Source organism: Osmia lignaria, chromosome 3 (genome assembly GCF_051020975.1).
Source record: "Osmia lignaria lignaria isolate PbOS001 chromosome 3, iyOsmLign1, whole genome shotgun sequence".
NCBI lineage: Eukaryota > Metazoa > Arthropoda > Insecta > Hymenoptera > Megachilidae > Osmia > Osmia lignaria.
In genome coordinates, this window is record NC_135034.1 from 6,526,541 (window position 1) to 6,541,081 (window position 14,541).

General features: G+C 27.8%; 3 protein-coding genes across 3 annotated transcripts; 1 reads left to right on the forward strand and 2 right to left on the reverse strand.

The window, feature by feature from the left end:
- Nucleotides 1–344: 344 nt before the first annotated feature.
- LOC117605114 (uncharacterized) lies at nt 345–8,909 on the reverse strand. The gene is made up of 10 exons (XM_034326021.2): nt 8,591–8,909; nt 7,085–8,520; nt 6,796–6,998; nt 6,582–6,720; nt 6,287–6,505; nt 6,093–6,194; nt 1,392–3,249; nt 1,120–1,315; nt 880–1,039; nt 345–789 (listed from the first exon to the last, which is right to left on the reverse strand). The coding sequence occupies exons 2-10, from the start codon at nt 8,366–8,368 to the stop codon at nt 730–732; spliced, it is 4,221 nt and encodes a 1,406-aa protein (XP_034181912.2). The 5' UTR covers nt 8,369–8,520; nt 8,591–8,909; the 3' UTR covers nt 345–729.
- Nucleotides 8,910–9,075: 166 nt separating this feature from the next.
- On the forward strand, nt 9,076–11,596 carry Agpat1 (1-Acylglycerol-3-phosphate O-acyltransferase 1). The gene is made up of 4 exons (XM_034326026.2): nt 9,076–9,936; nt 10,544–10,859; nt 10,949–11,114; nt 11,185–11,596. Exons 1-4 carry the CDS (start codon nt 9,752–9,754, stop codon nt 11,340–11,342), a joined length of 825 nt encoding a protein of 274 aa, XP_034181917.1. The 5' UTR covers nt 9,076–9,751; the 3' UTR covers nt 11,343–11,596.
- Nucleotides 11,597–12,975: 1,379 nt separating this feature from the next.
- On the reverse strand, nt 12,976–14,416 carry LOC117605117 (calcyclin-binding protein). The gene is made up of 2 exons (XM_034326028.2): nt 14,107–14,416; nt 12,976–13,787 (listed from the first exon to the last, which is right to left on the reverse strand). The coding sequence occupies exons 1-2, from the start codon at nt 14,125–14,127 to the stop codon at nt 13,137–13,139; spliced, it is 672 nt and encodes a 223-aa protein (XP_034181919.1). The 5' UTR covers nt 14,128–14,416; the 3' UTR covers nt 12,976–13,136.
- Nucleotides 14,417–14,541: the final 125 nt, after the last annotated feature.

Consider the following 14,541-nt stretch of genomic DNA (forward strand, 5'->3'; position numbering starts at 1 on the left):
TTTTACACACCCCATAAAGTCGGTATGACAGTCATGTCTGTTTTTGTCAGTCCCTCTTTTACCACGCCTTGCACTCATAACTGAAAAGATACGATTTTATTTTTCATAAAAATCAGTCATAATAAGCATAATATTTAAATATTATTGAAGACTAAATAGGAAAGTAAACAATATAAATCAACCGCTTCGCGCCGAAGCACGTCGGTCATCTGAGTCATCACTGCGTCAGTCTGTTTTCGGACGTCCAAGAGGAAGGATCATAACAGAAGTAACGTGTTTCTAACATTATTTTAGTAAGTGGTGGTGGCGGCTTGGAGTGGTGTAAATTAAGTATGCAAAATAAATTTTTGTAATTTTTAATTGAAATTAATGCAAGGCATGTACTTGTCAGATTACAATTTTACAAATACAGTATCTTGTCGTTTCGTTAACAAAAATGTAAGTACTTAATTGATTTGTAAAACCGGGTGGTATTTTATGTTATCAAAAATAAAAATATCACTTTACGTTCGCTTTCTCTAAATATATAAAGTAGGTAATGTAAAATATAATAATACTTCATGTTTACATATGTAATACTTAAACATATAATAAGGTTAACTAAAATAATCGTTTTTTTCTCGTTAACAAAATGTATAGACATAAATAGTTTCTATTATAAAAATAACGTGAATTAGTGGTAATAACAATTGTCAGCTAAATAGTATCAAGGAACATATGCGCTCTATTTCATACATATTTTGCATTTTCAATGCAATACTTGAGATACGTGTAAGCATTGTTAATCAGCTAGAAAAGAAAAGCTGTATTTGTATTTTCAACATCAAAATTAATGGATTTTTTAATTGTATATTATAATAAAATTGTCACAATACTCACCCAAATGTCCTGAAAAACAGAATCACTTGCTAAAACGTTACGAGTATCTTTTATCGAAATAATTTTAAGTTTGTTTAATATGTCTATTGCTGATTTTAATTGTATCAAATGAATATTATTTTTATTATATATCCTTTCCTGTGTTGTCTGCGATAAAATTCTAAAAATAAAAAAGTTCTATTACGTGCATAGTCCAACAAAGATAAAATTACTTTTAATAAAAAAATTCATAATATATACCTGCCAACATATATAAACCTTTGTAAAGGATTAGTTCTCTCAATTTGTTTATACTGCACATGTATATTGTGTGTATATAAAAAAATTACAGCATACGAAGTTGACTCAAGTTTAGTGAACGTTTTAACAAATTCGTCTGTTAGTAACCAACCTTCTCCTTGGTAATGAAGTATATGCACTAGATTGGTAGATAATTCTACAAAAAGACAATGATTTATTATAGAATAAAATAGTATATTATAAAGTAATCAATAAGTTATATTAAAACATACCAAACACTTGAAAATATATTACATAATCTGACGTATATTTTACAGTATTTTTTAATTGATTTCCTTTTGAAGATGAACTCTGTGTGCTTGTGCAATCAATATTAACCAGAGATTCTGTGGCACCTCTTGTATCTGAATTTTTCATACTATGATTCAATTGATTTTTAGGATAGATCATTGTTTGGTCACTTTTTTCAGGTAGAAAGGCCATCTTATTCCAATTCTTTAATTGGACAGTGTTTTGAAACGATTGAACCCACATGTCCGCAGTTTTATTTGCATTTTCGTTCAGTAACTGCCGGGAACATTCTGTTTTATTATGTATTTGTAGCCGAGGAGATGAAGTATATACAGTGTGAGAGGTAGACGGACGAGTGAAATATCCTTCGTCAAAATTCGTATTATTTGTTCCCAAAGAGGTGGAGCCTAAGTTATTAGTTGGTATTTTAGTAGAAAATCTAGGCTCATTCAAATTATAATTCGTAGTAGCCTTCTTAGTTTGAGTTTCTCTTAAAGATAACAATCGAGATTCTAAACCAAGATTCTCTTTTCCTTGCATAACACATTCTTGTCTTTCAGGTTTACAAAATGACTGTAAATATTGTCCAGTATGATTTTCTATTTCTTTTGCTTTCTGAGCAGCGTGTTGCATACTTTGATTATTGATAACCATTCCGGACATTGCGTTAGTAACATTATCTACTTGTATATTCCAATTATAATCCGATGGAAGAGAATTTGATACAAATGATTCATTTTTAATATTATTCGTGTCGTTTGCAGTATTATTCAAATAAGGCTGGGAAGAGTTAAATAATTCATGTTTGCATACATTCTCCGGAATTCGTTGAGTCGAAGTTTTTATATTGGAGTTGCTTCTTTGAACAAAATGTTGTATAAGCGAGTCATAGTCAGAAATCAATTTCTGATTTTCATATAACATAGATGACAAAGAAACAGAATCATTACGATTGTTGTTTTCTTCAGAATCTGATATTTTCATTTTACCTGCTAAACTAAGTTTAAAAGGATTAGTTTCTCTCAAAACTGTATTATCTGAAGTAGTTAGATCAGTATTCATATCACTTGAAACATAATCTTCGTCAAACATGAATTTGGTTTTATATTTCTCATATCCCGGCGGAGTTCTTAGTTTCTTTGTCACTTCTTTATTAGTACTGATGGTTCCATTCTGAATATTAGTATTCTGACGAGAGTTTGAATAAATATTTGCATTTATGTTTTCATTATGGGTATTTACATTTGATGAAGCTGTATTTGATATATTTATGTCTGTACAGTTTGTTGATAAAATATCGTTAACAGTATGTAAGAATGTATTATTCGTATTTACATTGTCATCTTTTTTTATATTCTCGCCTTCGTTCTTCGCACTAGTATTCAATACTGTGCTAAAGAGCATTTTAAGTGTGGTAGTTATTTGCAGTTGTAATCGTAAATTTTCATTCCATAATTGCATAAATTTTTTAGGACTCAGTCCTGCCACATTAGACATAAATGAATCTTGTAAAAATGGGTTAGTGCAATTTTGGGTAGAAGTATCTGTATTATCAATAGGTACTGAATTATTTTGAGGTGTTTCATGTTGTATATTTTCTTCATCAACACTTGGTAAATGTTCCTTTTTTTCAGATACCATCGGTTCTTGTGTAGACTTAAAATATGTATCTTCTAAAGTACTTTGTGGCAATATTAAAGGTGTATCAAATGATTTTTTTGTCGATTCTTTATTAGACTCGTCAAATATGTTGGTTTCATTCTCATAACATTTTTCCGGTGAAAATATCAAATTTTCCTCTACATAGAGCAACAGATTGCTCATTTCAACTTTGTCCCCCTATTTAAAAAAGAAAAAAGAAAACATCAAATAAAGTGATATTATATAGAATAATGTATATTAATGTAAGCATGATTTACAGTATATTCATTTGGGAAAAATTATCACTTTATGAGATTATTATACGCTGTAAAAATATTGGAATAAAGAGTAAAATGCACACAATTAATTTATTTGTTACAATATTTTTATTATGTGTCCAACAAATATAGTACAGGCATCATGATAACATACAAAGCGTATTTTTCCCAAAAATATAAAAAATAAACATTTCAATTACACTGCAGAAGTTAATACTTAAGTTTCAAACGATAATAACGAAACAATTGATTATAAATATAATGATAGCTTAGTATATGTGCAATGTATGAAATACAAACAAAACCAAAAATTCAGAGCAATAAAAATAAATAAATTGATAAGAAAGAGATAAAAAATTTCAGTTGCTTTATCTTAATGAAAATACTTCGATATTAAGTACTTGTACGACACATCACATTCTGTGTTGTATCCAAACTAAATGCCCGTATTATTTAACTTAACATATACTATAAAACCTATTTAAACATTTATTTTTTAACACAACCTTTTTGCAATAATTTAGCTTTATTCAACATTTCTACTAATGTTTTTGATTTTCCCTGAATTTTTCCCGAATTTGGAACTGTACGAGTTAAATTAGGAACATTTTTATCATTTGTATTTGAGTTTTTTTCTGAACATATCGTAGATGTGCGATCTTTAAATTTCTTTGATTGATTCATCAAATCATCTAATTCAGGACTTGAATACTGTTCACTATCAGATATTTTGTCTGAGTTCATAATTTCGTTATTATCATCTTCCGTATGTGGAGAGCTTTCTACACTATCCACATATTCTATCGAGTTTCTATCATTAATCTCTGTTATTTTTAAACTTGATTCAGGTTTATAAGTCAAACAATTGTCAATATTAAAACCAAACTGATTTTTAAGTATGTCACGAAGTTCAGTAGGTGCTACATGGACATCCCATTCATTTTCATCAGATTCTATATCAATGTCATTAAAAACTGGTGCATTAGATATTTCATTTATTATTTCAGATGATTCCTTTACGACTTCTTTTAATTCGATTGGTATTATTTCTTTGTTCGATAGCAGTTTTTTGGTTCGTTCAAATTCTTTTATTTTTTTTATATTTAATAGTGATGCATCAGATAATATTAATTGATCTGAGATTATTTCTTCTGTGGATTCTGTATTGTTTTTTGATACTGAAGTTTCCAATGACAATGTTCCTTTAACTGATGTTCGCGTTTCATGTAATTCATATTCATTAATCGTAGATTTTAATTCTGATTTCTTTATATCTAAATTTGTATTTTCTGTTTTGATAGGGTCTGAAAAATCTTTGGTATCAATTTCCGAGGAGAGATCAGTCGAACTATTTTTTGAATCAAGATTCACGTTACTGTTATCAATATTTTGCCACAATGATGTAGAGTTTTTTGAATCACTTAAATCATCCGAATCTAGATTCGAACTATTGTCTGATATGTTCTGCATCGACGATAATTTTTCTAATAATTTATTTTTAAAAGGAAGTACTTTCATAAAGCAATAATGATTTTCTCTCTGATTTTCCAAATGATGTTCAGAATTTTTAATATGCGCTACTTTATTGTCAGAATTCACGCTGCTGATTTCGTTCAGTGAAGTATTAGATTGCACTTCATTCATATTTCTAGGTACAGATGTAAGCAATTCAAGGGACTCCATTGATAATTTATTTTCTGTTAATGTTTCTAATATTTTTTTAGATAGAGCAACTGTTATACTTTCAGGTTCATTCGTTATGCACTTTTTAATATTTTTTAACAGTACTGGAGGGATATCATGTATTTTATTAATATTTCCATTTGGTGACCAACATATATCTTTATCATTTGCGGCAAAATAGGAACTGTTATGAACTGCCTTTAAAAAACAACTTTCGGGTAACGGCATCTTATCCTTCGTTTTTGAAACTAATTCATGAGTAGTTTTGACTACATTTTCATGCGATACATGTTCTACCTTTTGCGGTGTACTTTTATGAACAGTAGACCAGTCTATATAGCTTTCCTCATTTTGTTCAATACATTTATCTGTACGTTTTATACAGTTTAAGTCCAATTCATCTTCTGAATCATGTATGTAAAAATGATAAGCATATGCTTTTGGAATGTTGCTAAATTTATCCAAGATATCATATTTATTACTTGAAATTTTATTAATTTTATTATTATCATTATTATTATTATTATTATTGAAGTTAAAAACGGCGGAAGTATCTAATTCAGGAGATTTTTCATGTAACTTTTGTTCTACTAATTTATTCGATGACACTTTATCAAGTTGTTTATTATCATCACTGTTATTAGTGTTGTTGTTATTATTATTATCATTAATTTTATTAGAATGTGATATTTGCTTGAAGTTTAATAATTTTATATACAAAGATTTTAATTTTCTTGGTGATTTATCTCTAGAATTTAATATATGATCACGAATTGGAACCTTATTTTGGAGAATACTACAAGATTTAAGAAATTTTAACTTTTTCTTGATTTCATTCCTAGATGCTAAATCTACCTCATTAATATCTGCTTGATTATTACCATTTTCACTTGCTGACTTTACTTTAGCGTTTGTATCATTTAATAATACTTTGTTTTGAAAATATTTTTCAGACAGTATATAGTCGCACTGTGTTGCTTTATCTTTCTTAAAAGATTTAAATATTTTTTTTTTTTTTTTTAAACATTCTTGACATTCTAAATAATAACGGAATGAAAAGTTTCGATATTTTGTACAAACCATTTTTCCATGTTCGGCTAATTTTTGTTCAACTAACCAGTCATTGATATGGACATCCTCTTCTTCTGTGGTATCGGTTAACGTTACCATCATCGAATTATCCTACATTAAAGAAAATGTAATTTTCAATACATTAATAATTAATTTTAAATACAGTAAACCCATTATGTTTATTACTTAATACATATTTTTACCTCAGTATTAACTGAGGCAATTGTTGCAATTAACGGCATCTGTGTCCTCATCGCAAAATGATGGGTAGCGCTGCGAGTCCATTTAGTTGCCTTATATGGCCTTGTATTAACTAAACCACATGGAATTGCTTGTGCTGGCAGATAAGAGAACATTCTATGTAAATAATGTATTGCGTCTGGAGGGCATGTTTTCAATGTACCGTAATCATAAAACATCACCTAAAATAAATCGTTATTAATATTAGTTATCATACCAAGCACAATTAATTAAATTGTTACTATTTTTGTTACCTACAGTGACTTGTAAATCAGGTTTTACTGTCTTTATTATACCTCTGTGCCATATACCATTGTATGTACATGCACAATTTAAACCCTTCTCTAACACAAGGGGTGGCACTACATACTGATCCCCTTTCATTACATAAAAATTACTGCAAAAGATAATTATGAATATAAATTTGACAAACTTTGTAATAACTGTTCAATTTTTTTTTTTTTATACATACTGTAACTCATTCATGAATTTTTTAAATGTTCTTTGGTTTTTACGAAGTTGTATCCAAAAAAATGATGGTGTAAACACTTCCACTACAAGCACTTCTGTATAAAGTTTCTCATTCTGTGTTAAATCTAAGACATTTAAATAACCCACACATTCTCCAATATTCATTGTATCATCTGGTATTAATTCCTTACATATATCAAGTGACTGGAAATGTTATATTATTAAACAATATTAATAATATTGATAAAAATTGTTGATATCCTTACATAATTTAAACCAGATCTATTTACCACTGTTACTGGAAGTGCTTCTTGTTCTCTTGGTTCATAAATTTGATGTAATTGTGCAAGAATATTAGTTTTGTATGTTTCTTTAATTTTATCTGAAGGTATTTCCATTTTAGCATAATAAAGCATAAAATCTCCTGTACCATGAGGTTGTACACAATGAAAAATTTCGGGTAACTGTGATGCAAATTCTCTAACACTATTGAAACCAAGTTCTGTGTAATTTAAAGAGACTTTATATTCTTCTAAATACACTTCTGGTAATTCAGCACACCAAATTCCATTCGGACGATTTTGTATAAGTTTTTCTAAACGAAATTTGATTCTATCATTTATAAGTATTTCACCATTTTTACCGTCCAAACTGTTTCTTCTTTCTTCCGTAGCATTATTATTATACTCTATATGAGATTGAACAGCATTATTAAGATTATGGTCATGTAAATAATGCGAATTATTATGTTCACATTGTACATTTGATGTAGATTCTGTAATTTGATTTTGATACTTAGAGACAGTCTCCTTTATAAAATTAGATGTAGGCTTAATGTTTGTAGCTGATTCATTATATGAATGTGGAGTAAATCTAAAATCATCTTCATCATCATCATGATCATCTAACATATCATCTGAATCTTCCTCTCCACCAACAGTCACAATTGGTGATGTCTGTTTTTGTTCATCGTATGTCTTGCAATTCGAAGAAGACATACCATTAGTCTTTTTTAAACAATTCTTAGGATAAACCTTATGATTTGTTAGAAAGATCTTATGCGATAGTTCTCTAAACTGCTCTTCCATGTCTTGCATCTGAATATTTGCATAAGGCATCAGTGATTGTACCGCTTGAAGTATATGATCTTTGTTTATACCATCTGGATGATCATTAATTAAATCAATTATCCTTAGTAATATGTCAGCTGGTATATGAAATTTAGGGGGAGATGTCTTTGGATAATAATGACTCGGTTTAAATATCTTTCTTCCAACTACATTTGTCTGACTTTTTTGACCAGCCACTAATTTACTAACATGTTTAGATTTATCGGTTGCAATACCTTTCAGGATGATTGTATTGTTTTTGCGTTCTATTTGAATATTCCTTGACATACTTTGTAAAAAATTCAACAAAGACACATACCCAAAATCTTTCCATGGTATGCATGCACCTTCTACTTCACAATAATCATTATCTAATTGTCTTAATGTACTTCCTCCTTTTCTTGCAAGTAATAATGATAATATTGTAGTTCTAACGTTTTCAAATTTTTGTGAATTTGTTTGCATCTCTAAGTATTTCTTATTCACTTATGTTTGATGATTTACTACAGAATTTATAGTATTTTAGAAATTTTATTATAATTAAATGATTTACTACAGAATTCGTAAATCAAAGTATAAATAAACGTATTAATATTCCGAAAATTAAATTCTGAAAACTATAAGCAAGTTATACATTAAAATTTACCATCAGACTTGATTTAAATACTATTAATTAAATATACAAACCTGCTACGTTATTAGTTTTAAATTAGTTCAAATTCTTTGTATCATTCGTCGAATACGGTGATTCTGATATAAATTTAGATTATACCATGCGGCGAAATATTTTGCACACTAACCTAACCTAACTGCATGAAACCGTTTGGTGCGAATTCCACTTAATGTTCAGGCAAGTTTAAAATTCTATATCTCTATTATTTGCCGCGTTAACTATCGAATGAATTTCGATACGATACTACAATCGATATTTTAAACTTTATGGTACAGTTTTACTCTAACGCTATTTTGTATGTGGAAATAATTAAGATGCTAAAATTTATATTTTAAGTTTCATTCGACAGTATTTAGCACACAATTTAATATCAAATTATAATTTGTTATACATTATAGTGTAAAAGTTATGTTAATAACCAATTGATATTTAGTGTGTAACAATTAATAAATAATGTATGTACACACATATATTACTGAAAGGATTTTACTTTTAAATAACATTCTTCATGTAGCGAACTAAACATTTGATACAATTATAGCCGATAATGTATATAAAAGATCAACTATGGCAATTAAATGGTATTTAAATGTATGTTTTAAGATTTGTTTTCCAATAGAAATGTATATCTTATTTTAAATGTAACGAAAGTGAAGGTATCGAGAGAATGGGGGTAGTGAACGATTATAGAGTATAGCGAATTTTTCAGATCGAGATACAAACTGCAAGGGTTGTGAATGTGAATACAGGTTCTATTAGTCGTGCTACATGTATATGTAGTTATCATATATGTATATAGAATACCATTGTCGAGCCAAATGTAAGCTACTAAAAGCAGTAACAGATTGAGGGAGTTAACTAGTTAAGAATGAAGAAGTAGTCTTAAAAGTGAGGGTTGAGAAAGAGGTGTTGGAAACAAAGCGCGTGTGTAATGCAATTCTCTTGAAACCGCGGAATCAGGCAACACAAAAGCGGTTGACGGATAGTTAATTGATTGGACTCTCATTTTAAGAGTTGAGAGCTTTCTGTAGTGCATTACGTTGCTTAAAATCTTATAAATTATATTACACACATATTTACATATATATAAAGCAGTGTACTCTAATTTTGTTGGTGCAGTATAAAGAAAATACATATTATATTCGTGCGGTATCCGCCCTTTATTGCAATAAAAGATGGCACCGTCGTGTTTTGAAGTGATCCTAGTCGGTTTTATCCTTGTGTTACCATTCTTATACGAAATGAGCACGATCTTTCGTTATTATTTCAAATTCCTTCTGTACTATGGATATGTGATGATAAATTCTATTACATTACTCCCAATTATGATATTACGTCCCCAGAACGTAAAAAATTTTATGTTAGTAAATATTTTAAAAATATATATAAATTTATTTTGTCATTACTTTTGTTTCTTTTATTATCATCCTTTTTCATACTATGCTTCAGTATTCAATTTTATTCAATAAATATTTTTAAAGATGTATAGTAGAACAAATTTATTGAACGATAGTGTATAAGCAGCAATTTCGATATGGTGGTGGTATTTAGTCATTTGAGTTGTTTTCTTTATGTTCTCTTGCAAATGTCAAACGTTTAAATTACGAATGATGTTATAACATTATAACTTATTAAATCTATTGTTTAATACAGACATAAGAATAGCAGTTTCAAATTTTGAAATAACCAAAATATCACAATAAAATATTGAAGTGAATGACAAATATTTTTATTTGTTTAACTTTGAGAAAGCACTTATAATAAACACCAGTTTTTAGTTTTTATTTTTACTATAATAATATGAATTTTGTTTTTTAATAAAAATATAATTACTGTTTTTTTTTTATTCCAATGTTTCTTTAGTATTTCTTTTTATAATGTATATATATAATTTGAAGAGTTTTCTGTCATTTCTCAATATTGAGAAATCTTATTTATAAAATGCAATGTAAAAAATATACTTTTAGATTGGCATCATCTGTATGTTCTTGTCTCACTAACTTGTTGGGAGTCCGCTGGGAACTTAGAGGTAGAGAACATTTAGAACAAGAAAGGGCATGTATAATAGTAGCAAATCATCAAAGTTCTTTAGATATAATGGGAATGTTCCAAATATGGCCTGTAATGGAAAAGTGCACAGTTGTAGCAAAAAAGGAACTTTTTTATGCATGGCCCTTTGGTTTGGCTGCTTGGCTTTGTGGATTGATATTTATAGATAGAATGAATTCAGAAAAAGCCCGCACGGTTATTAATACTGCCACAAATCATATTAAAGATAAAAAGGTAATTTACTTTTTACTACATCTTGTATAAATGAATAATTTCTAATTATGTAAGCGTATATTTATTTTTATATGTTATCCTTCGTGTAGATTAAACTATGGATATTCCCTGAAGGCACCAGATATAATACTGGTAAAATTCATCCCTTCAAAAAAGGTGCCTTTCATGTTGCAATTACCTCCCAATTACCTATATTACCAGTTGTATTTTCTTCTTATTATTTTTTATCTTCAAAAGAAAAAAGATTTGATTCTGGTAAGTTCCATAAATATATTTAAAGACAAGTATTAAAAACAAAAAATAATTGTACATTAATGATTTAAAGGTCGAGTTATTATAACATCATTACCACCAATATCTACAGAGGGATTAAATAAAGATGATGTTGAACATTTAATGCAAAAGACAAAAAATGTTATGATGGAAGTGTTTCATACAACTAGTTGTGAAGTACAGTTTTCAAATACTTCTATTACTTCTTAGAGTAACTTCTTAGTCATTTTTTTATCAATTGAGTAAAAATTTTATCATTCATACTATGATTTTAACTAAGTCTCAGCTTGAAAACCAAAGAACATTTTCCTGTGTTTTCTTAGTCATTATTATTTTAATAATAATAATTTTTTTATACTTAAGAACGTAATAAGAAAAAGATTACACTATAAAACAGGTTTTATAAAAGTACGTAGGAATTTTGAGAAACAAATGGCAATCTTAATTTTATTTTTGTATTGTATATATTATAAATTTAAAACCATTTTACAAATTTTTTAAATATTAATATTCATATACATTCACATTTAGATCATTATACAGTAAACTGTATGACCAGTTTTTTTTCGAAACATTTATATGAAATTATATGAAACTATTAATAATTAAGAATCAAAATTATATGAAGCACATTTTATTTCGGACAGTATATCTACTATTACAAATGTATTACATGCTTCCATTCATTCATACATTTTGATATACAAAGATGGTAAGTTATAGACAAGCAATGTATATATCTTTTTGTAATATTTCCATTTATTTACATTCCTACATTTGTAGTAAAATGTAAGTATTATTGATAATTTAAAACATTTTAAGCCTAATGAAAATTATATCTACATAAATGATTCATTCAATGTTAACGTGAATAACATTCAACCAAAATTATGAACATGACTTTAATGTTTTTATTTGGAAAAATTCATAAACTACTATAAAATTCGTATTTATAATTAAATATTAATTAGTGAAGTAATGTCTAATATTGTATTGTATTCCTTTGGCATACATAATTTTCTCTAAGAATTATACTATTTCCATGGTTAATAAACTGCTAAATTAGGATAATAGTAATAGTAATAGTAATAGATAGAATGCATTAAATTATACTCCATTTTTTTGTGATTTTAAATTAAAAATGTTGAATAAGAAAACTATGTGTGAGATTACACTATGATCTCATTATTAGGAACATAAATATGTAGAAATGTAAACTTAACAATGATATTTTAAAACAAGGCTTACTAAGATAACGAACGTAATTGAAAAATATGTAATTTACAGCCTAGATAATATTTGCATTTGTAAATATTTGAAATCAGAAATTACATATTTTTAATGCAAACTAATTTATTTTGAAGTGCCATTTTTATAATTATTTTTTCGTATCTTGTACTGTAATTTACAGAATCATGTTACTCAATATGAATAAAAAGTTGTAATATTAAAAATTTACATACACTTTTAAGGTGATGCGAACGTCGAGGCCGAATAGAAACTGATTTCAGCGTTACCTCAGTTATTGCATCCAACTAACGGCATGCTATTCTACGTCATTGCATCCGTGTGTCATTTAGGTGTATGCAAAGAGTGACGTATAATAGCATGCTATTCTCTGTAGAAATCTCTGTACACTTAATAGAGATTAAAATTATCATTAATGATATATGTTTAAAAAGCAACTGATATTATCTGAACACAGAATTAAAAAATATATCCTACTTTACCATTGTTAAATACAATAGTAACATGAATAAATTATGGCAGCAAATAATAAAATATCCCAGTTCTACACAATTAACATAATATACTTTATTTAACCAAAAATATATTACTTTTGGAAAAATGTAGTAGGCCTAAAGCTATATCCTCTTTATAAAATTAATAGTTATTTGATAGAAACATATACAAACGATATATTTTGTGTTTTTGTACCTAAACTTACTTTGTACATTAATAATTTAGAATATTAATGAACTTGAGGTATATGTAAAGATAAAATTAAAAAATGTTAGGCAGTCCAGCTGCTTTTTCTGTCCATTCTTTAGCTATTGTCTTTTTCATTTCATCATCTCCTTCTTGATACATTTTCTTCATTAAATTCATTAAACAGGCACCCACATCACTGTCATTACTCATATCTGAAACTGCAGCTGCTTTTAATTCCTTAATCCTTTTTTCTACTCCTGTTACATGTGACCAATTCTTTGCAACTTTTTTGGCAAGAGACACAACAACCATATCAGTTTTTATTTTAACAAAACTTTGATTTACATCAATTTCTTCACACAAATTGTTAATTGTTAAACTATAATTTTTATTGTCCAATCCAAGAACACGGAGATCCAAAGACTTCTCAGTGAAATTACAAGTCACAGCTTCCATAGGCAATTGATGTACATTTGGTAATGTAACATACAATTTCATTGTTGTATTTGTTTGATCCCAACCATAGTTATTAAGCTTAACTTCATAACATTTTTGAGGATTTGATACAGAATGAGTTGGTTTTATAGATGATGATGTATTTTCTTCAATCAATTTTGCTAATTCTGTTTGTAATCTTCTGATTTCAAGACTGAGTACATCTTTGCTTCTTTGTCTGCCTGCACGTCTAAGTAATTCATTAAATTCCTCGATATCCAGTTTTAACTATAAAACAAAAACATTCCAAATGTACAACTGTGTAGGTTATGTTATAAAATATATTTAATATTCTTGTGTATTTTTATTCAGTTATTGTCAGTTCCAATATAAAATACAATATTCAAATTATAAAAATTTATAACAAAATATTACGTGATACGTTTTATTACAGTACACATATTATTATACATACTTAAAGAAATATTTTACTTAGTCGATAATTTGTTTATTTAAATATATGTTATATTTATTCGATAACAGAAACAAAAAGATTCTTGGTTTACAATACCTATAACAATCTGAATAAGAACATTCGTTTGCTTACCTCATCAGCTTTCGTAGACATTGCGTTGTTTATATTGAATCACAAATATAATTTATGAAAATGAAGATAGAGAAAAAACAGTAGTCAATAACTTTTTTAACAATTGTATCTATTATAAAAGTATTAAGATTTTTCACACTACTTGCAACAATTCACTCCCTCTTTTCGATGATCAATTAATGACCGTACACGTTTATAGCGGCAAACTGGGCAGTCGCACAACTAGTAGAAATTTCTGGAGGATTCAATGCTTTTCTGTAAAATACATTGTATTGTATTATAAATGGCACAAACAGTGCACGTGCAATTAACAATTGCATCATTTTTTAAATGGAAATGTACATTATAGGTGAAAAAGTATTAGAGTACCATGGCAAAAAATTATTAATTCTCGAGATATTTTCAAAAAATGCATTTATATAAGGGATAAAACTT